The sequence below is a fragment of the Acanthopagrus latus genome, chromosome 1, assembly GCF_904848185.1.
Source record: "Acanthopagrus latus isolate v.2019 chromosome 1, fAcaLat1.1, whole genome shotgun sequence".
Taxonomy (NCBI): Eukaryota; Metazoa; Chordata; class Actinopteri; order Spariformes; family Sparidae; genus Acanthopagrus; species Acanthopagrus latus.
This window is the reverse complement of record NC_051039.1, coordinates 12,851,674-12,872,390: the sequence shown is the minus strand read 5'-3', so window position 1 is coordinate 12,872,390 and position 20,717 is coordinate 12,851,674. Positions and strand designations below refer to the sequence as shown.

Sequence of the window (20,717 nt, the reverse complement as noted above, 5' to 3'; positions counted from 1 at the left end):
GATCGATGTCAAAGTAAAAGCCTCTTGAGGTAAAGCCTTGGTAAATATGCCTGCCTGTATTTACCATCCATTGTGTCCCATCGACAGTAGCAATTCTTTACAGAGCAGGCAGGATGTGTATACTCTCAAGTTTCACCACATTCTGGGAGAACGTCTAATGCACAAACAGCATGATTGTATCCACTGTCAAATATGAATGTAATGGAAAAGGCCAAATGTTACAGCTTGTTGTTCATTCTCACGCACACCACGAGACAATGAAGCACTTAATGCTCGGACATGCACACTGTCTCATGGCTGCACGTGACACACAGTACGCAGGTAATTCTCACAGCACAGTGACACGACCAACATATGATTGTTCTATAATATATGATGCGGTGCTGTTGATTAAACCTTTCAGTTGTATGTAATATTATTAAAGAGAGCTAAACCTTACACATCTACAGTGAAATACAACAAACACATACAAAAAAGAAAAAAAGAAAGACTTCATATAAATGAATCCCAAAAAAAAGAGTTCCCAGTTTAACGAGGGTTCCCAAATGCGTCATGACGCGTCTCTGGCGTCATGACGGGCGGAAGTGATGCAGACGGTGTTTTCCTCCATCGGCTAATCCGTTTTGATGATGCGAAATGTCTGGAAACCTGGCCAGCGAAAACCTACATGGAGATGCTTGTTTGAGACTCACTTTGCGTGATTTTTAATAAAACATTATTTATTTTTTTTAATTGTTCGTGCGGAGATGGATCCGACCAGGAGGAGCGAGAGTGACTGGCAGGGGCTGCTCAACGAGGTGAGACTGTGGAGACCTTTACAGAGGATAATTATCATCACTATCGCCCTGCTCAGGTTGTGCTCCATCAGCTGTAGATGTGCTTGTCTACAAATCTCCTGTTTCGGCCTCCAGTCTGGAGCTGCAGACGAGTTTACAGTGTGGTTCAGATGAGACAAAGTCAACAGGATTAACTGTTAAACCTGCTTTGGTGTCAACAGCCTGAAGGGAATGTAGATGAGGAAGTAGGTTTGTTTTTCTTTCCTTTCCCCCCCCCCTTGCACCTGCAGCAGAGACCTGTGAAACAATAACAATGTGTAACACACTGCAGGTGTGCTGTCTGTTCACTGCGTGTTACTGATAATATGTCACAATCAATACATTTAGACGACAACCGATGATATGTTAACAACATAGATCCAATATAGTGTAATAAAAGCAAAGCACAACGTTTTATTATCTGAATTAAACGCCTTTTTTTTTCTACCAGAATGATTCTTAAACTAGGCCTACTGCTCAGGTGTAAGTCACACATGATTAATCAATAAGTGGACACTTGATTGACACCAGCCCTGATAATTTGATTAATCCTGTAATTAGTTTATGGCGCAAAATGGCCAAGCCTCCACTTGTTTCAGGTTTTCAGATGTGAGGATCAGCTGTGTTTTCCTTTATTTTATATACAGTGAGAGCATGTGGAGTTTTTCTAAATGTTTCCAACACTTGTCAGGCTTCACAACTAAAAAAATACATGGTTTAAACATTAATCAGTAAGAAAATAATCAGCGGTTGCCACTTGAACCTGACAAGAATTAGCCTCTGTTTGGGGTCGCTGCTGGAAAACGACTTGCCCATAATTAACAGGGAATATCTCTGCAACTACAAGGTCTATCTGAATAATCAAGGTATCATAATAAAGGGAACACTTACTTGAGCGATATGTTCAGATGTGTCAGTATAAGTACATACTTCACTTGGTCTGAGTGAAGTTGGCACAAAGCATAAACAAATGATTTTGTTTCAGCTGAAAAACAATTACAGCTTTGGAATGAATATCCCTGAGGAATGATGCGGTTGCAGCACCAGATCTCGAGTGAACGCTAGCAAAACATCTGAACATTACCTCTGCCGACTGTCATGCTCCGCTCAGGTTTAACAGGTTGATCAAGACCATATGTCAAGATTTATCAAAGGCTTTTTTGTAAATTATGTATATAACTTTTATCTGTGTATTTGTTATATACATTTAAAAAAAAAAATTCTATGCCCATTTCTATTTGCGCACATCCCATGAGGCTTGATATGAATCTCTCTTTGGTGAAAGTAAAGCGACAGACAACACTTTCATAAATTCTTCTAATTTGTCTGTTTTATTTGTCTGCTTTTGTGAATCTTGTGAATCATCTGTGAAGACAACAGTTAACCCATTACTAGCATCAAAAAAACCTTTGGTCCACACGAGTAAAGGTGTTTTCACAATGAGTGGAGCAATTTCAACAAAACTAGGCTTCAGCTTTTCAGTTTCACAGCCAAGTTATCTCTTCTCTCCTACTGCTCCAGGACTAATGCATGCCTCACTGCACAGACAGCTCAGATTGTCCTGCGACTTTAGATACAGAACACACGGCTGTCACGTTACATGCAGTTACCGTTCAAAACAAGATGTGTAAAAATCTGCCTTAGATGCCAGAGGGTTAATAAACAACAGACAAATTAACATGAAGTTTCTGGGCTTTGGGAGATTTCTTTGCCTGTATATTCTTCTAACAATCCCCTTTTAATGTTCTTCTTTTTTTTCTCCTTCTTACACGCAGTTTGTAATATGTAAGCGTAAGTTGGAGAGTAAGAAAGAAGCTCTGCTGATTCTGTCCAAAGAGCTGGACACCTGCCAGCAGGAGAGAGATCAGTACAAACTGATGGCCAACCAGCTCCGAGAGCGACACCAAGGACTCAAGAAGAAGTACAGAGAACTCATTGTAAGCCACCCCTGTGCCTCTTAAAGATGCTTTGTTGCCGTTATAATAGGAGAAGCAGAACAAAGGATATGAATTGTCTTTGTCTGTTGTCCACATTTAATGACAGTTTCCCTTGTTTGTACAACTAACAGGATGGAGATCCCTCGCTGCCTCCCGAGAAAAGGAATCAGGTAGGTGGATTTTAACCTGCAGATGTTTGTTTTTTGTTTTTTGTTTTTTTTTTTAGATTAAAAGACAGGGGGAGCATATTTACACAAAGCCCTTGTTGTTTGCAGCTTTAAATGTCAGCCATTAAGCCTGTGTGGTCTCGCCATATGTGACCTCATATCTGTGTGTCGTTCAGGTGAATTTAGCTCAGCTGCTGAGAGACTCCAGAGAGAAAAGCAGTCAACTTTCTGAGGAGGTGAGGGAGCTGAAACAGCGACTGGCAGAAGCTCAGGGTGATAACAAGGTACCGTGTCACGCTGTGCATCATTCTGAATACAGCTGAATTAGGTTGTATGTTTATGATGTGCTGTATGTTTCTCCCAACAGCTTCTACGAATGACCATCACCAAACAGAGGCTGGGAGACGAGGAGGTCGGCGCTCGACACTTTCCTGCACACGAGCGGGAGGATCTGGTCAAACAGTTGGAGAGAGCTCGGGAGCAGGTCAGAACAGATTCCTGTTAATATACAACTTTTGCTTTAATTTTATAGACTGTTACACATTTGAAATTGTAATAAAACACCATATTAAATAATATATATTTGGAGTAAGTAACTTACATCGTGTTCTCTACATTTGAGGTTTGTATGACGATCGGGATGATCACATTGTTTTGATTTAAACTTTTTTCAGAGAATTTGTCATATTGACCATATTTTTTTCCAAGTTAATTTGTGTTTCAGGCATCTGTTTTTACATCAAACTCAAAACCTATTTAAGTAAAATGCTGTGCCAGCCTTGAAAGATTCCCTATTTCTGAGATAAGTACAGAAAGGCTCTCTCAGAACTTGTGATGTATGACTTATTAATGACTTCTAAGTGAAAAGCGTGTCAAATATTGTGTTAGGTCACATTGTATGGAGAAAAGAATGAAACCACAAGCAATTCAGGTGATATTTTTCTTCAAAATTGTCACAAAGATGTAGAAAGAAATTTCTGTTCGATAATGATCGAGACGAACCTGTATCATTAGTTGTTAAAATCGCAGCTTGTGTACTAACGTGGTGTGCTTTGCGTTGCTGTAGAACGAGGTTCTGGAGCACAGCGTGAAGTCGCTCACAGACGAGCTGCAGGACGTTCGGGCAGAGCGAGACGTGTTCCAGCAGAAGGCTCATCGCCTCAACGTGGAGATGAACCACATCGTGGGCAACGATGAGACACGGGTATTAGACATCGACGCTCTCTGCATGGAGAACAGGTCCGTCAGTTTTTGAAATATCAGAGTGTCTGCAGCAATGCCTAAGCTAAAGGAACAATTTCTAAGTTCTGCGTATGCAGTTGAACACTTGTCCCTCTACGACATGATGCTCAATAAAATAACTGATATATTCATGTCAGTATTCAAGTACTGTTTATAGCTATAACATAAAAGAGATCACTTCGTATTTTAACTTTATGGAGTCATAACTGCGAAGGCTTGGAAGTGATGAAGTTTAACAATCTTTCAGGTATTTGCATCAGCGGTTCAGTCAGCTGCAAGAAGAAATCAACCTACTCAAGACGAATCTCATGAAGTACAAGGTAGCTACATTTTTAATATTTTTTTTGCAATTTTTTTCTTTTTAACTGTATTCCTTTTTCAATTCCATGAAAACATTACCACTTATAGTTTTTTTGTAAATGTTTGAGAATGTGGATTTATTGTAAAGACGGTTGCATTTTTAGATTTCCTGAAACAGAAACCTCTGATGCTCATTAATGTTTTTTTCAGAGCGCCCTGGAGTGCAGGAAAAACTCTAAAATCGGAGGGAAAGCCAACAGTAGTGCACTGACTGGTGTGCTCTCCGCTAAACAAGGTCAGAGGGTTTAAAAGCTCTTACAGTTTATTGTGGTGGAGGAAAAGAGTGCGATGTCTGTACTTACACTGTGACTGATGGTGTGTCTGCAGTGAAGGAGCTGCTGCTGTCTGAAGAAAACGGCTGCAGTCTGCCGGTGACTCCTCAGTCCATCTCGGACCTCAAGTCTCTCGCCACAGCTCTGCTGGAAACCATCCACGAGAAGAACATGGTGATTCAGCACCAACGCCAGATCAACAAGTACTCCCTCTCATAACTCACGCTCTTTCTGTAGACTCGCTTTTTTCTTGGCTCTGATTTTGGGCGCATCAGTGAGAGGGCGGACGCTCATTGTTTATTTGTCTTTTTAGGATTCTGGGAACTCGAGTAGCAGAGCTGGAGAAGAAATTAAAAACATTAGAAATGTCCGGATTATGGAGCCTGCCAGGTAAAAATAAAGGAATTGACTGAATCCAGTGCTTTTCATTGAAGCCTGTTTTCTACATACTGTTTACAATAACTTGACATCTGTATGCTTTTCTTCTTCTGTCCTTTTCTTTCTTGCTACCTGGAGGCCTGACTTATAATGTGTCTTTGGGAATATATGGAAGTATGTTCCTCACATAATCGTCCACTTTTTAACCTTCTTCCATCACCTCTCATATCGGCACAAGTTTCATTTAATCATTTCTATCCCATCCAGCAGTTTTTAGCATTGGTGTCGTGACACAACAACATTTAGACTGACTTTGGATAATGTTTGTCACATTAGGGGGAAAAGACAGCATCATCCTGAATCCTCAGCTGGAGGAGTCAACACCATCACCGGGACAAGAAGGTGAATATTCAAAAGGTGGGTTTTAATTTCACCTGTTTTTAATGCAAATTTTTAGATTTGTGCATGAAAGATTACTCGCTTGAGGAAGTGGAAAAGTTGCTGACAAAAAAATTGCAACAGAGTTCAACTGAAACAGCGAATTTATCCTGTCTTTACATGAAGCATTTGACTTCAGGTTGAGCTCCACTTAAGATGTCTTCTTCAAATTAATACACACTGCAAGCATACATACATACATACATACATACATACATACATACATACATATATACCTTATTTACATCATGTTTTCTTTTTTTCTTCTGTGTTTTTTCCCCTGCATTTGAGGTTTTGTTGGGGCTCTTTAACCGCATCATCTTCCTCTGCAGTAGTCTATTGGGTGATCTGCACTGGAGTATTAGCGCTGCCTACTTGTTGTCTCGAAGAACCAAATCCTACAATTTGCAAAAAAGATAACAGTAGTAATTGGAAATGAATATAAATTCTTTGAGAAATTCTCTGAATATTTGTTTAAAATGTGATCTTCCACTGGATTGAAACCAGGCGTTTTCACTGGGCATTTTCTATTCTTCTATTCCCTCACCTTGAATAAAAGTACGAACCAGAAAAATTGGACATTAAAATCTTCCATTCTTACAGGTGGCGAAGGGACTGAAAAAGTAGCTGTCGATCAGCAGAGCTCCACAGAAGTCCCAAACCAAGAGACCGGACCGGCAGCTGTGTCAGGTGGCGGAGAGGAACTGAGCGAGGAGGAGCCGTCACCGTCCAGTGAGGGGACGTGCCAGCAGAGCTCCTCGTACCCGTCAGCTGAGGAAGAGCCGGAGACGCCAGACAGCGAAGTGTGCAACGACAGCGATCGATCACAGGTCATGATCGGTTCAACGGCTTTAACGAGTCACCAGTTGAAAGAAGAGGAGTGTCTGAGCGATTGTCCTCCCCCAGCGCCCGACGTGAGCACACAACAACTGTCAGACCTCAGCCACTTACAGGAAACTTTAGAGAACTCAGGGGGAGGAGAGGGTGAGTCAGACAAATGCACTGATGGGGGGGAAACTGTCGAGAGGGAGTATGTTATTACAGAGGAAGATACTGATATCACTGCTGCTGCTGCTGCTGCTGCTGCTGCTGCCGTGAGTTCTCCTGAAGAGCAAGAGGACGTCCAGTCACACCAGGAGACAGAGCTTTCGGAGGAGACAGAATAAAGGGATGAACGACACATTTACAATATGATGCCACTTTATTCGTTTTAGGTATAATGAAAATTATCTGGAGAAATGGACACTACTTTACACAATAATGTACTGTAAATCCAGCAAATATGAAAACCAGTCATTGGGACAGTTTATTTATGCTTTAGTGGGATTATTCTCATTAATCAAGCATGTTAAAGTAGGAAGAATGACTCGTAACATGCCTAAAAAAATCTTAGTGTTAACCGACTGATAACTGGGTTTCTAACTTGTGCCCTCACTTTTTAAGAGCTTCGTGTAGATTAACCTGTTATCGGATAAACGGCCCAAAGTGTGTGGACACCAGAACATAGCACAATGTAAAATAATGTGATTGTTCAACATGAATATGCTGCTACAACAGCCGGCTCTCTGCTGGGATTGTTCATACACAAAAAAATGGTAAGAAGTCAGACGTCTGTGCAGGTCAGTCAAGTTCTTCCAAACCAGACTGGTAAACATTTCCTTCACTGTCATGTTAAAAACAGGAGAGGGTCAAACACAAACCGCTGGACACCAAACACTGTGGATGTGTAAGAGGTGTAGACACGGTGGTTTACATTGATTTAAAAGTAGCAGAAAAGGGCTTTGGACTGTAGCTGATGTGGCTGTGGTGATTAGGTTTTTCTTCCTGTCAGTCTTCGATCTTTTCCCACAACCTAACAGTGAAGGAGAATGTGATAAGCGTTATATTTCTGCTGTTGACTCTTGAGAAAGACACTCCTTCCAGCTCTGTTTCATACAGAAATGAATTCAAGATTAAGAAGGACAAAGTGCAGTTGATGCCGGCAGAAACATTGTCCTTTATCTTTCTACCTCTGTCCACACCCCCCCCTTTGACTTTAAAGAAACCTACCAACCATACTGTATTGATCACTACATCAACAAATAGACATTCAGTTGTTGTAAATATCCTCTAAGGTAAGCAGCAGCTTTATAGTGCCAACTTTTCCAAACAGCTTCTTTTATGCATGGTAAATTTACCCATCCTGCTTTTGTTTGCCAGAAGATTTTGTCCAGGAGCTGCTGTCATTTAGTTTAAGACTACACAACCTGTTGAGAGTTTTTTTTATTTTCAATCACAACAACACAATATTACAAAAAATGTATAATATGCTGCATGACGATTGTACTGATCATTGATCACTGAGAAATTATTGCGTTTATTCCATGCTTTTATTTCATTTTTTGACAGGCGGACAAACATTTGGCACTTTACAAGAATTTGTCAGTTGAACCAAAAGATCTTAGTTAAGAATACATCTACAGCTCCAGCTATTAGTCTGTCACACAACAAGGCCACAGCCTCTAGATTTACCAGCACTGATGTGTGTTTGTGGTGAAAAATATTATCTGCTCACCAGATAGAAATGACATAGAGCCATGTGTGTTTCTGTGTTCAGTGTGTAAAAAATGTATTTATTTCTGCAAAATAAATAATTTTCAACTACTGGTTTTGTTGTATGGGATGCAGGTTCTTGAAGCTAAATGCTAATATCAGCGTGCTAACATGCAACAATGGTCACATTCTGATGATGCGTGCATATGTAGTACTTTAAGTTAGCAGCAAGTCTACAGCTGAGGCTGATGGAAAATTACATTTTTGCAGGTATTTGGTCCTAAACTAAGTATTGGTCGAATTCAAAGTAACATTATGTGCCTTTTTAATTAAAATAACAGATTAAAAATCATGTTGATGGTACAGTGTCTTGTAACAGGGTGAACAGTGTTTGTCGCAGCTGTCACTTGTTTCTGCTTTGTGTAACTGAGAGAGTAGAATCACACTGGTATGTGCTGCGATCAGGGACTGTGGGGGGCACTAAGTCACACAAAATCCCTATTTCTACAAAATGTTGCTTTAACTTTTGACCCTTAGTAGCGCTATAGAAGAATCAGTGACTCAGTAAGTCAGTAGCAATCATCCTCTAGGAATCATAGTTTTCTACACAAACGTATGCAGATAGATGTTGAGATAGTGAGTCTGGAAAAAAGTTGTAAAAAACTTGAACCCAGTCGCCAGAGTACTTGTTGACAATGCACAGTATGTCTCGGAAACCTCAGATACATTCAAACTTTTCTTTTTGTGGCAACTTTAAATTTTTTCTTTTGAGTAAGCTGTGCTTATGTTCTGGTTCAGTTTAGGCATTAAAATCACTTGGTTAGGGGTCAGAAATGATCATGATAAGTCTTAAAATACCTGTTTTTGTTGCCACAATGGTGACGCGATCTCCTTAAAAATATCCAGTGGTGTCACACTTAACAAAATGTAGAAACAGCTGCAGACACTGGCTTCCCTTAAACCTTCTGATATGGAAGTCAGGTCATAAACATGTAGCGTCAACGTGATTATGACACATTCTGTAGAAATATAAATGCGGTACATATGACACCTACAAATGTGAAAGTATCTGTCACTTGCACTTATTAGATGCCAACATTTTATCCTGGCGACTGGGCCGTCAATTTTTATGTAATTTTTAACTTACTTTTGAGAAACCTCTGTTGAATGTTTGAGACAGCTATTTGATTGAATTGCTGATTTTGTATTTCTTGTTATGTTAAGAAATACAATGTGTACAATGAATGAATGAAATCAAAGGAAAAATCTTTTCCCTGGCCTGCAGTTAGACCACTGTTGTGAGATTAGTTACTCCTCAGCCTCCTGGTATACAGTTTCTGGTGTGTATTCCAGAGTTTGGGGGATGAAATCCCAATGATGCAGCAGCCGAGCCTCCTTCCTGCGTTCCCGTGCAGCAGACTCCCGGCATCCCCACCGCGCCCTAAGTCATCTATCTTCTCATGGATCACCACTGCTCGTCCAATCACAGACATCCCTCCAAACATTGTTGCCTCTGATTCCATCATGGCGTTGATTTTCCCTTGCTGGGCCTCAAAGTTACCAAAGTCTCCGGGGTGGTTGGGGTGATGCACATTATGTGGGTTGTAGTGGCCCCCGGTGGAGTCACAGCCCTGGCTCAGGTCTCCGTACTGATGGATGTGCACCGCTCTGGGCTGAGGATCACCTTCTGTGGGGAAGCCGTTGAACCGGAGCAGGACTTTGAGTTTTCCCTGAGGATAATCCTGCTTAAACAGCGCCTGACCGTACACTTTGGGCAGACCCTCAGCTAGTGAGGTGCTGGGTCTCATTTTGCAGGCTGCATACAGAGTGCCATTGTGCTGCGAGACCTCTGGTGGAGCCAAAGTGTCAGTGGTAGCCGAGACGCATTGTTGACCTGCTGCCAGCAGAACCAACAGTGCTCCCAATATACTCATTGACCTGAAAGATATAAGACTTATTAGGACAGTTCTTTATTTATTTCTTTTACACAAAATGGTAAATTTTTCACATCAAAGTGTGTTTTCAGCTGTTTAAAAGTACTTCTACGTATGTGAAAAAACATAGTATAAAGCCACTCCAAATGGTGCTGCACCTAATCTGATAGATTGCCTCGAGTGATGTCAATCAATGGCTGAATTGCATGATGGGTAGGCACACAGTTTTTTTTAAAAGCAGTCCGCTGCTCTATCCTTGCACAGCTGTGACACTGTTGGACTCATTAGGGACAGTTTCAAAACAGATGATCAAAAAATCGACATGGCAGACAAATCGCCTTTATTAAAAAAAAAAAAACCCTGCCACCTACATTACCCACAATGCAACACAGCCACGGAGTGACATCACTAGCTAAGTTTCCTCTGGAGCCACACTTGTATAACCTAAAAGTTACAGGTAGTTTAGGTAAAATTAACACTACACCCAAATACTACCTTGTTACAGGTTAGAGGTGTTGGAATCTCACAATATTCAAGATATAGAAAGAGACACACACCCACACTACAACACATTTTAAGAGGAATTTGATCGCCAGCTCTTATTGTATTTCTATAGACATCGTAACAATCGTGAAGTGAAGCGCTGCATTGGAGGCATCATCAGAAAAACGTGCAGACGTTATCATTACACCGAATAACTCTCTCCAGGGTGTGTTGTTATCATCTGAGAGGGTCCGTTTGTGAAGATCATCATAATCTAGTTGTGTGTTTTACGTATATTATTCATCCGAGAAGTGTGGAGCAGCACAACAACAATTATCAACTTCAAGCCAATCAGTCAAATGTGGTCTGCGACTTTCCCTCAACTGTAAACATAAAGTTGCACAAGTGTTATGTAATGCTGCCTCAGAAATGGCCCGCGGCGCAGTGACTGAGTTGGTTTTCCAGCTGTAATTGTCCTTCCGTTGTCACAAAGGAGTGAAAAAACAAACTCCCGTTACGCACACAACGTTACGCAGTGGCCATAGCGCGTTTACCTCCTTGGAGAAGAATAGGGGGGGATAAAGAAGAGCACAGTCTGTTCTCATCACTGCACAAACGTGATGTCGCAGTATTGTCATCCTGCAAAACAAAGTGAAACAGCGCGGACGCAGAGCAGAGGCGCACTCACCCGTGTGGACGCATGATCACCACTTCTCTCTCCCTGCGGATCGTCTGACGGAGTGGAGCTGAGATGTTTCATAAAGTCTTGTATAAGCGTGTCTGGAGGCGTCGTTTCAAGAGGGTGGAGCTGAGATGATCACACACAAGGTTTACTGGGGATGTCAGCTGGTTATAATTTCATGGTTTAAAACGTCAGCTGCTGTTTCTTGTTTTGTTTTTTTTGTTTGTTTTGTTTTGTTTTTTTAACAGCTAAATCTTATTATGTTCAGCCCCTTGTCGCACTTGAATCCTCGATTCAGTCCCAAAAACATGCAACAAACAAGCCGTCGTGTTGTTGATCAGGCTCCATCTGACGCACAGACACTCTCCAAACAGCTGATGCGTCCACAAACTACGAGGACTTTGTTTGCTCTATTGTTAGCCCTCAGGTCGTTCCCCTCCACAATATCCTGGTAAAATGCAAATGTTGTGTTATATATAAAGGCCAGCTAGTAACACTGAAAGCTCAGTTTAGTTAGTTAGTTTAACCTTAATGCAGCTGTTGATTCACCTTGTGTTTGGATCATTTTGGCTGTACTAATGCATGTCGCAAACATGCATACATACATTTTGTCAAAGCCCTTTCTTTTTCTTTTAAATTTCAACCTCAGCTCATATATGTTATAATAAACTTTGTTCATACAGCGCCTTTCAAAAGCAGAGTTTACAAAGTGCTCTGACAATCAGGCCAAAGCAGGAAACTACCTATTTAAAAGAATGAGGGACAACACATTGATAAAAAGTAATAAATAAAGGAAGTAAAAGAGGGTTAAGGGGGAATTAAAAACAGACAAATAGACTAAGATTAAGAGCAGTAAAAATAAATGTATAATATTATGTACAATCAAAACCCATTCAAACTTTATTATTATTATTATTATTATTATTATTATTATTATTATTATTATTATTATTATTGCAGTATGAAATTATGCATCCCATGTCATCAGACATTCATTCTGTGGTCCTTTAGTGTTTTACACCAGATGGGGCAGTTTACCTGTATATTGGCCATGGCCATGCCAAAAACTGCCATAAAATGATATATACTATGATATGGAAATTAATATTTTTTGTTTTATTTCATTATAAAAGCAGTGGTATCATGTAAACCACTTGGTGTTTGAAGGGTAAAAATCCTGAAAATGAATGAATATTTGGTTGTTATTATGTTCGATGTTGGTTGAAAGATGTAACCCAGTGAAAGCTGAAAGTAATATTAATGTGATGTATTTTTATACAGTTAGGTAGTTTAGGCAGTTTTTGACATGGAACATTTTTTGTATCTCCAACCAGATGGGAGGAGAACAATTCCTTCCTCCTCAGAGCTAATGTTGGAATGACAACACACATGGACATGGATAAGTGGAGTGTAGTCAGTGTGTGTATGATAAAGAGGTGTTAGATGATAATCTTGCAATGTTTCAATTGTTGCAGAATCAAAATCATTGTATTGTGAGTTACTCTGTGATTCACACTCCAAATATGCCACATTTTGGGCATGGTCTTTAAGAATTTTAGGTATCTTGTAAACGTATGCAGGATGGGTAAACATATTATGTGTTGAATAATTCAAATTCTGCACATTTTCATTGATCTGATCACTAACACAGCCTGCTCCTCTGCAGCACCTGTGGGTGTTAATGTCATCACGCCCTCCAGGCCAGCAGGGGGCGGTGACGCGTTCTGCGCAGCCGCTGTGAAACAGATTTGAACGGAGGAAAACAGAAGATCCTGACAGGAAACTGGAAACCAAGTTACTTCCATATTACCCGGTAGAACAGTGTTCACGTTAATAGATTAAAAATAAGCTACATTTCCTCCTAAAGATGTCCAAAAGACATCGCCTGGATTTGGGTGATGACTATTCCACCAGTAAGAAGAGATCTGACGGGTAGGTGAAGCTCTGAAGTGAACGTGTCTGCTTTAACCGTTAGATACTGGCTGGCTAACTGCTAGCTGGTGCTAGCCATTTTGGCTAACAGCCACTACGGATGTATTAGATGAACCGAGACAATATAATCATAAGCTGTGGTTCTGCTTCCAGCCGGTGTTCCTCAACTGCACCCGAGTGTCCTCTGATACATCACTATAAATGTAAAACGTTCAGCCACATTTTGATAATAACCTCATTTAGCCATTGGGGACGACTCTGGCTAACGAAGCGTCTACGTTACCCTCACTATTGAGGCACGTGTGTGGCTAACGTTAACTCAGCGAAATGCTAACAACCTTTGCTAGCGAGCTGAAGTTGACGTAGCCAGCTAACCTTTGCTACACTCTGAAAGGCAGACATATCATGTGTAAAAGCAAACTTTTAACAGAAATAATGTTCTGCAATTCTTATATTCAAGTCATTATCATACAATCGGCACCCACCAGACCTTGTGCTTAGCATTGCGCTAGCCTGCATGCTTACCAAAACTTTAAGTGTAACTTTTATCCTGTTGGGTTAATCAACATTTCAGCTAGAACTACTGTCTTGCAATTAATACTATCCTTTGGAGGCTTTAGTTGAAACAGTTTTTTTTAATAAGGTGTTGATTCAGTCTTGCTGTTGTTTTGGGGGTGTCGCATCGTATTTGAGATGTGTGTATGTATTAGTTAAGATTAGCAATGCAGATATGCCAACATCTCTAATTATGTTGCTCATTAGATTTTAAGGTAGTCTAGAATCAGTGCCACCATTGAATAATGTTTCCAACAGAAAGCACTGTCGAGTCAGTGACCCTTGAAGGGAGAAGAAGTGAATACAGATAAACGTTCATACCTGCAGATTTAGCAGTTCTTACCAAAGCTAGCACAGGATGAATCTTTTTACTATTAATGTAATGTAATGTAATTAAAAAAAATATGTGTTGTTGCACAATGACCTCCTCGTATTATAATGATAATTATTATAACAATGTGTTTTCTCTGGGTGTTCTTCTTGCTGTGACATCCTCTCACCTGCACATCAAATTTACAATAATTCCAAGTGACAGTATGGTCTTAATCCTTAAAAAACACACTTTTTAAAAGAAGAATGTGATAGACAGCGTTATTATTATGGGAACTTTAGAAAAAGTCATATCAGTATCAGTGTTAGCCTCCAAGAACTATTATCAGATGGGCTAAAGTGGACATGGTAGTGTTGTCCATGTCATAGTAATATAGGCAGAAAATCACAAAACAGGATTTACTCTGCATTGTTATATATTTATTTTAATGCCCTACTCTGATGTTGACAGGAGGGACAGGGACCGTGACAGGGACCGTGAGGACCGCTCCAGGGACAGGGACCGAGATAGGGACCGGGACAGGGACAGAGACCGGGACAGAGACCCGAAGCCTACTCCTGCCCCGTCGAACAGCACGGCAGCAGTGCCATGCATGCCAACAATCAAGCAGATGGCCATGCAGCAGCAGATCAACCCGTTCACCAACCTGCCGCACACACCACGCTACTACGAGATCCTGAAGAAGAGGTTACAGCTTCCAGTGTGGGAGTACAAGGAAAGCTTCAGTGATATCATCACGCGTCATCAGAGCTTTGTCCTTGTCGGAGAGACCGGTTCTGGAAAGACAACACAGGTGTGAAAACTTAAAATCCACCCATCTCTAATGTGTTGACTGAATACTTGTGTAGTGCATGTTAAAACTTTTGAAGTTTCATCACAATCAGTATGATGGCAGAATGTTGCTGTGGCCCAAAATGGGAATGATTTGATGCCCTCCACTTAAACAATTTTATCTGAATAAACTGCAAATTTTGCTTTTACCACCAGATCCCACAGTGGTGTGTGGACATGGTGCGGGGCCAGCCTGGTCCTAAGCGGGCGGTTGCCTGTACTCAGCCCAGGAGAGTGGCAGCTATGAGCGTGGCTCAGAGGGTGGCCGATGAAATGGACGTCATGCTTGGACAGGAAGTTGGTTATTCCATCCGATTTGAGGACTGTAGCTCTGCCAAGACTATTCTCAAGTAAGTGATTGTGGTCAAGTGGTATTCTAATGCACAAAAATGGCTTTTTAATAGGTACAGTGCTATCAGTCTAGAATGATGAACTTACAAAGCATGTCTGTCATTTGTTTAGGTACATGACAGACGGTATGTTGCTAAGAGAAGCTATGAACGACCCGCTGCTGGAACGGTATGGTGTGATCATTCTGGACGAGGCCCACGAGCGTACTCTGGCCACAGATATCTTGATGGGAGTACTCAAGGAGGTGGTGCGCCAAAGACCGGATCTCAAGGTATTCTTTTTTCCATTAAGAGCTGTTATTTATTTGCTTGCTTTTATCACAGTTTATATGTTAATTTGCTAGAAACAGGTGCTTTGCTTCATGCTTGGAAACACAATATATACAGAAAAGTTTTTTCCTTTGTGCGCAGGTGATCGTCATGAGCGCCACGCTAGATGCCGGGAAGTTCCAGGTTTACTTTGACAACTGTCCTCTCCTGACGATTCCTGGACGTACACACCCTGTCGAGATTTTCTACACACCCGAACCAGAGCGAGACTACCTTGAGGCAGCGATCCGCACCGTCATCCAGATACACATGTGTGAGGAAGAAGAAGGTGACTGCCTTCTCTTCCTCACTGGACAAGAGGTAAGCAACTTGTGGACAGTGGATTTTTCATTATGGCTGCATTGTTCTTTCTCCTGAATACACAAACTGAAATCTTAATTTTTCCATCAGGAAATTGATGAGGCCTGCAAACGGATCAAGCGTGAGGTCGATGACCTTGGACCTGAGGTTGGAGACATCAAAATCATTCCACTGTATTCCACATTGCCACCCCAGCAGCAGCAACGGATCTTTGAGCCGCCTCCTCCAAGAAAGCCCAATGGTGCAATAGGAAGAAAGGTATGTTGTAAATAATGGAAAAGAGAAATTTTTAAATAACTTTTAATAGACTAGATTAAATGCATCTTGCTCTGTAGATGGCAACATGTGTCCATTGATGATGGGTATCTGACTGCCTGTTGCTTCATCCTCAGGTTGTGGTTTCAACAAACATTGCTGAGACCTCTCTGACAATTGATGGTGTTGTGTTTGTCATCGATCCTGGATTTGCAAAGCAAAAGGTGGGCGAAGCATAACTCACTTCACTGGAATTCTGGAGCATTTACTCCTGTCTGTAAAATGCTTGCAGTTGGACAATCCTGTAAAACTCATTCATATAAATGCTGGTACAAAATGCTCAGATGTTTCAACAAACCATGCTTTTAAATCTGTGTTCAGGTTTACAATCCACGTATCAGAGTTGAGTCCTTGCTCGTCACGGCCATCAGTAAAGCTTCTGCCCAGCAGAGGGCGGGAAGAGCCGGCAGAACACGTCCAGGGAAATGTTTCCGCCTCTACACAGAGAAGGCCTACAAAACAGAGATGCAGGCAAGTGACAGTTAGAAAGGCTTCTCGTCATCTTTAAAGTAATGAGATATGGAGGTTGTTAGTTTGTTTTAAAGATAACTGCACAATCATGATTGTCTTTTTATTGCTTATGAACATTGTAAACATCCTCATCTTAGGATAACACATACCCTGAGATTCTTCGATCCAACCTGGGATCTGTTGTGCTGCAGCTGAAAAAGCTGGGTATTGATGATCTTGTGCACTTTGACTTCATGGATCCACCAGGTGAGTTGTTTTGCGCTTGTTAAATTGAGCGATAAAATGTTTTTTGAAGCGTCAACTAAGTTTCTGAATTGTAAAATTAAAATCATGAACAGCGCACATCGCAATTTCCAAAAATCCAAAGTGACATCTTCAGATCACTGCTTTTATCAAACCACCCATCCTGAATCAGCAAATTTTTTTGAAAAATTAATGATTAGTTGATTATCAGAATGGTTTTTGATTACATTTCTTTTGATTGACTGATTAATCGACTAATTGTTAGAGCTCTGAATTTATGAATCTCTGCTGAGGTGTGACTTTCTGGCCTTTCTGTCTTCTCCCTCTCTCCCTCTGCAGCTCCTGAGACACTGATGAGGGCCCTCGAGCTGCTGAATTACCTGGCGGCTCTCAACGACGACGGCGACCTGACAGAGTTGGGCTCCATGATGGCAGAGTTCCCTTTGGACCCCCAGCTGGCTAAGATGGTCATTGCCAGCTGCGAGTTTAACTGCTCTAATGAGATCCTTTCCATTACTGCCATGTTGTCAGGTAATGCCCAGGACTGGGCTGACATCTTCCTTGCCTTCTGTGGGCCAAATCTCTTGAGGGTTAAACACACCACTACTCGCGGGTGGTATTTGGAAGAAAGAAAAAAAAATGTCCCACCAAGATCATAGCTTGTGCACAGCATCATGGAACAAATGAAGGCAGGACTATTAATCATTCATGTTTAATTTCATGTAATTGTAATTTATTTTCCTGTGTTTGATTCCCATTAAAAACAAAACAATTAGCAAACGAACAAAATATAGCAAAAAAAAATTAGCTTATTTATATTACTTTGAACCAGTAAGTGACAATCCTTCATTATATCAAGAGACAATCTTAATTGTAGTTATATCCAGATATGAGAAAATGTCAAATATGAGATTTTTTTTCCTGATTGGGAATACACACAGAGTTGCAGCTTTCATAGAACTTTTAAAAAAAAAAAAAGTTGAGTAGCAAAACTCGTGAACATAATTTGGTTGATTCTCCAAACTTTTTGAGGGCATTTTCTGTTATCTAAAGATGAGAGAATAATCAACTCAAGGATTTTCTTGGGGGGGGGGACAGTTATTGCAACCACGGCGTATCGGCTTCTGTAAAAGATCAATTATCCACAAATTCAGTTTTCAGCTGAAATCCCTGTTGCTCGGGGCAGTCTAGGGCCATAACATGCACTATATGGTCAGTGAAACCAAAGTAAGTGGATAGGGCAGGCACCACTTAAACTTCTTCACATTCATCGCATTTATCACAGTTTTTTTTTTCATTGAAATATTGCATTGTGAATTTTTAACTTTTATCATAATGTTAGTTCTCATGTGTAGTGTGGAAGTATCTGAGTTATCTGCTCTCTTAAAGGCTTAACCATTACATGTTGATGCAAAATCAAGTACAATTTTCTGAGTATTGAAAAGTTAAAGCATTGCTGATGTCCCTAACACTCTGTAGTTGTGTGAAAACTCTTGTTTTACAGATGTGGTTAAATGACCCCCCTCTCTACGAGCTAATAGCCATTACAGTTGGGAATGACCATGAGAAAAGACTGCAGCCCCCCCCTTTGATAGAGCTTGTGGTCCTGCCCTGTCCCAACGCAGTGTCGAGTGCCCTAGCATCATAGGCTTTGCTCCATTTTTCTCTGAATGTTTGACTCATCCCTATGGGCGGCTTTGTTGGGGCCCATACCAACCTTGTTTAGTCCCACAGTGTTTTGTCCGCCCCACGGAGGCTAAGAAGGCAGCCGACGAGTCCAAGATGAGGTTCGCTCACATCGATGGAGACCACTTGACGCTGCTCAACGTCTACCACGCCTTCAAACAAAGTGAGTGTTCAATTTTAGATTCAGATTCTTTAAATAGGATTTGACTTTGAGTCATAAGGTAACGATTTGATTATATTTTCAATGTAACTGGTATTTTTTTCAGCAATGCCAGCTTTGCTATTTTTTTAGACTCTGGATTTGTAAAGATCAATAAATTATTGGGTTTTATGCACTGGTAACATTTACATTATCAAATCCTTTAAAAAAAAGTTTTTTCAACAATAAAAGTTGAGTTGCCTTTCTGACAGTGTAGACCTCTTTTTCGAGCCACTATTAAGACAATATATGACATTGTCCCATCCCTCCCCCAAATACACTAAAATGCTCCGAAGACAATATGACCACATATTTACTTCTCAGCAGGTTTGTTATTATAAGTGACCTTATGTAAATTAATGCTTCATCTTGTTCTCTTGTCTTTGTTTTGGCCATGTTTGGTATGGATACATTGTCAGCTTTAAGTTAACCTGGGAATCTTGTCATATCTCTCATCATAATTTTGTTTGACCTTGCAGTGCCCCTGCTGCTGTAACTTCAGGGCCCCACTAGGGGGCGAACTCGCACTACTTTACCTCATCATTTGATCCGTTGTTAATATGAAAAAAATATTGATAAATCCAGCTTTAAATCTGTTCTCTAAATCGGACCTCTCAAACCTGTATGTGAAAGTATATAAACCTGACACTTAACCAACTGTATCTAAATCCTTCTTTGTACCCTTTCCAGACCACGAGTCCAACCAGTGGTGCTATGACAACTTTGTCAACTACCGTTCACTGATGTCTGCTGACAACGTGAGGCAGCAGCTGTCCAGGATCATGGACCGCTTCAATCTGCCCCGCCGGAGCACAGAGTTCACCAGTAGAGATTATTACATCAACATCCGCAGGGCGCTCTGCACCGGCTTCTTCATGCAGGTAAACACGTGGCAGTAAATGTTTGAATAGTTGGTAAGACAGTAATCCAGTGACAAGGTACAAGATGTTTTTACAGGACACAACTTAGGTTTGCAGCTGTTTTATATTAATGTGTTTATTGTTTTGTCCTCCAGGTGGCACATTTGGAGCGCACAGGTCATTACCTCACAGTCAAAGACAACCAAGTGGTACAACTGCATCCATCTACAGTCCTGGACCACAAGCCTGAGTGGGTGCTCTACAACGAATTTGTCCTCACCACCAAAAACTACATCCGCACTTGCACAGACATCAAACCAGAGTGGTACGTTTTGAAAATGAATAAATACAGGGTCATGAAGATGAATGAAAGAATATCACAGAGCTCTGATTGTAAATGATTCCTTGACATGTTAAATTCATCCTGTTCTTTCCTCTGTTACAGGCTGGTGAAGATTGCGCCCCAGTACTATGAAATGAGTAACTTCCCACAATGTGAAGCTAAAAGACAGCTGGAGCGAATCGTTGCCAAACTAGAGAGCAAGGAGTATTCCCAGTACTGAACAATAGCCAAGAAGTGTCCTGGAAAACAACTGCGTTCAATAGTTTTAGATCTTTCTGTATCATTGTATCTTAATGTTTCAAATTTGGCATCTTGATTTTTATATTCTGTTTGCTTTTTTTGTTTTCTTTTTCCCCATCAATGTTAATTATGTAACTAAAGTGTTATGTCATATGAAATATCAGCAGTAAATATTAGAAACTGGTTATAAAGATTTTCAAAAGGAATATCAGAAACATGTCATTTAGATGTGGTTGACTTCCTTTAGGGGATTGCTGAGTCATAAAAAAAAGATTTGTGCTTGCTTTGTTTCTTTAATAAAGGAGCTTTGACTTAATTTCTGTGTACATATTAATTAGTAAAGCCTGTTACTGCAAAAGTAGCGTGTTTCCTTATTGGAGTCTTCTCTCCAGGAATCTGGAGGGAATTTTTTTTAATGAGTCAGAGTTGACAATCTGCTAGATTAATTAAGAAAATTAAGAAAATTAATACATTTTGAAAAGACACTAGTT

At 40.7% G+C, this 20,717-nt stretch overlaps 3 protein-coding genes across 4 annotated transcripts; 2 read left to right on the top strand and 1 right to left on the bottom strand.

Moving 5' to 3' along the window:
- The first annotated feature begins 554 nt into the window (after positions 1 to 554).
- LOC119022941 (coiled-coil domain-containing protein 149-like) lies at positions 555 to 8,252 on the top strand. Of its 2 annotated transcripts, XM_037104426.1 has the most exons (13): positions 555 to 797; positions 2,591 to 2,752; positions 2,884 to 2,922; positions 3,096 to 3,203; positions 3,287 to 3,403; positions 3,986 to 4,158; positions 4,409 to 4,481; positions 4,672 to 4,756; positions 4,849 to 4,996; positions 5,107 to 5,183; positions 5,310 to 5,345; positions 5,508 to 5,588; positions 6,213 to 8,252. In XM_037104426.1, the coding sequence occupies exons 1-13, from the start codon at positions 747 to 749 to the stop codon at positions 6,773 to 6,775; spliced, it is 1,713 nt and encodes a 570-aa protein (XP_036960321.1). In that variant the 5' UTR covers positions 555 to 746; the 3' UTR covers positions 6,776 to 8,252. The 2 variants fall into 2 exon arrangements, with proteins under 2 accessions (XP_036960321.1, XP_036960330.1); XM_037104435.1 differs by lacking the exon at positions 5,310 to 5,345 and having other exon boundaries at positions 557 to 797.
- LOC119022957 (extracellular superoxide dismutase [Cu-Zn]-like) lies at positions 7,960 to 11,636 on the bottom strand. Its single transcript, XM_037104463.1, has 2 exons — positions 11,247 to 11,636; positions 7,960 to 10,079 (listed from the first exon to the last, which is right to left on the bottom strand). The coding sequence occupies exons 1-2, from the start codon at positions 11,258 to 11,260 to the stop codon at positions 9,446 to 9,448; spliced, it is 648 nt and encodes a 215-aa protein (XP_036960358.1). The 5' UTR covers positions 11,261 to 11,636; the 3' UTR covers positions 7,960 to 9,445.
- A 1,359-nt stretch (positions 11,637 to 12,995) lies between these two features.
- On the top strand, positions 12,996 to 20,542 carry LOC119024858 (pre-mRNA-splicing factor ATP-dependent RNA helicase DHX15). The gene is made up of 14 exons (XM_037108039.1): positions 12,996 to 13,172; positions 14,509 to 14,851; positions 15,046 to 15,239; positions 15,352 to 15,511; positions 15,651 to 15,869; positions 15,960 to 16,127; positions 16,262 to 16,348; positions 16,506 to 16,655; positions 16,793 to 16,901; positions 17,238 to 17,429; positions 18,625 to 18,747; positions 19,474 to 19,664; positions 19,799 to 19,968; positions 20,089 to 20,542. Exons 1-14 carry the CDS (start codon positions 13,108 to 13,110, stop codon positions 20,204 to 20,206), a joined length of 2,289 nt encoding a protein of 762 aa, XP_036963934.1. The 5' UTR covers positions 12,996 to 13,107; the 3' UTR covers positions 20,207 to 20,542.
- The last annotated feature ends 175 nt before the right edge of the window (positions 20,543 to 20,717 follow it).

What these genes read in the sequence shown, in the direction of transcription:
- LOC119024858 (XM_037108039.1), top strand. Translation starts at nt 13,108, where the DNA reads ATGTCCAAAAGACATCGCCTGGATTTGGGTGATGACTATTCCACCAGT. An exon ending in GCCAAAGACCGGATCTCAAG is followed by an intron (nt 15,512 to 15,650) that starts GTATTCTTTTTT and finishes CTTTGTGCGCAG; the next exon opens with GTGATCGTCATGAGCGCCAC. An exon ending in TCTTCCTCACTGGACAAGAG is followed by an intron (nt 15,870 to 15,959) that starts GTAAGCAACTTG and finishes TTTTTCCATCAG; the next exon opens with GAAATTGATGAGGCCTGCAA.
- LOC119022941 (XM_037104426.1), top strand. Translation starts at nt 747, where the DNA reads ATGGATCCGACCAGGAGGAGCGAGAGTGACTGGCAGGGGCTGCTCAAC. An exon ending in TGGAGAGAGCTCGGGAGCAG is followed by an intron (nt 3,404 to 3,985) that starts GTCAGAACAGAT and finishes GCGTTGCTGTAG; the next exon opens with AACGAGGTTCTGGAGCACAG. An exon ending in AGAAGGTGAATATTCAAAAG is followed by an intron (nt 5,589 to 6,212) that starts GTGGGTTTTAAT and finishes CCATTCTTACAG; the next exon opens with GTGGCGAAGGGACTGAAAAA.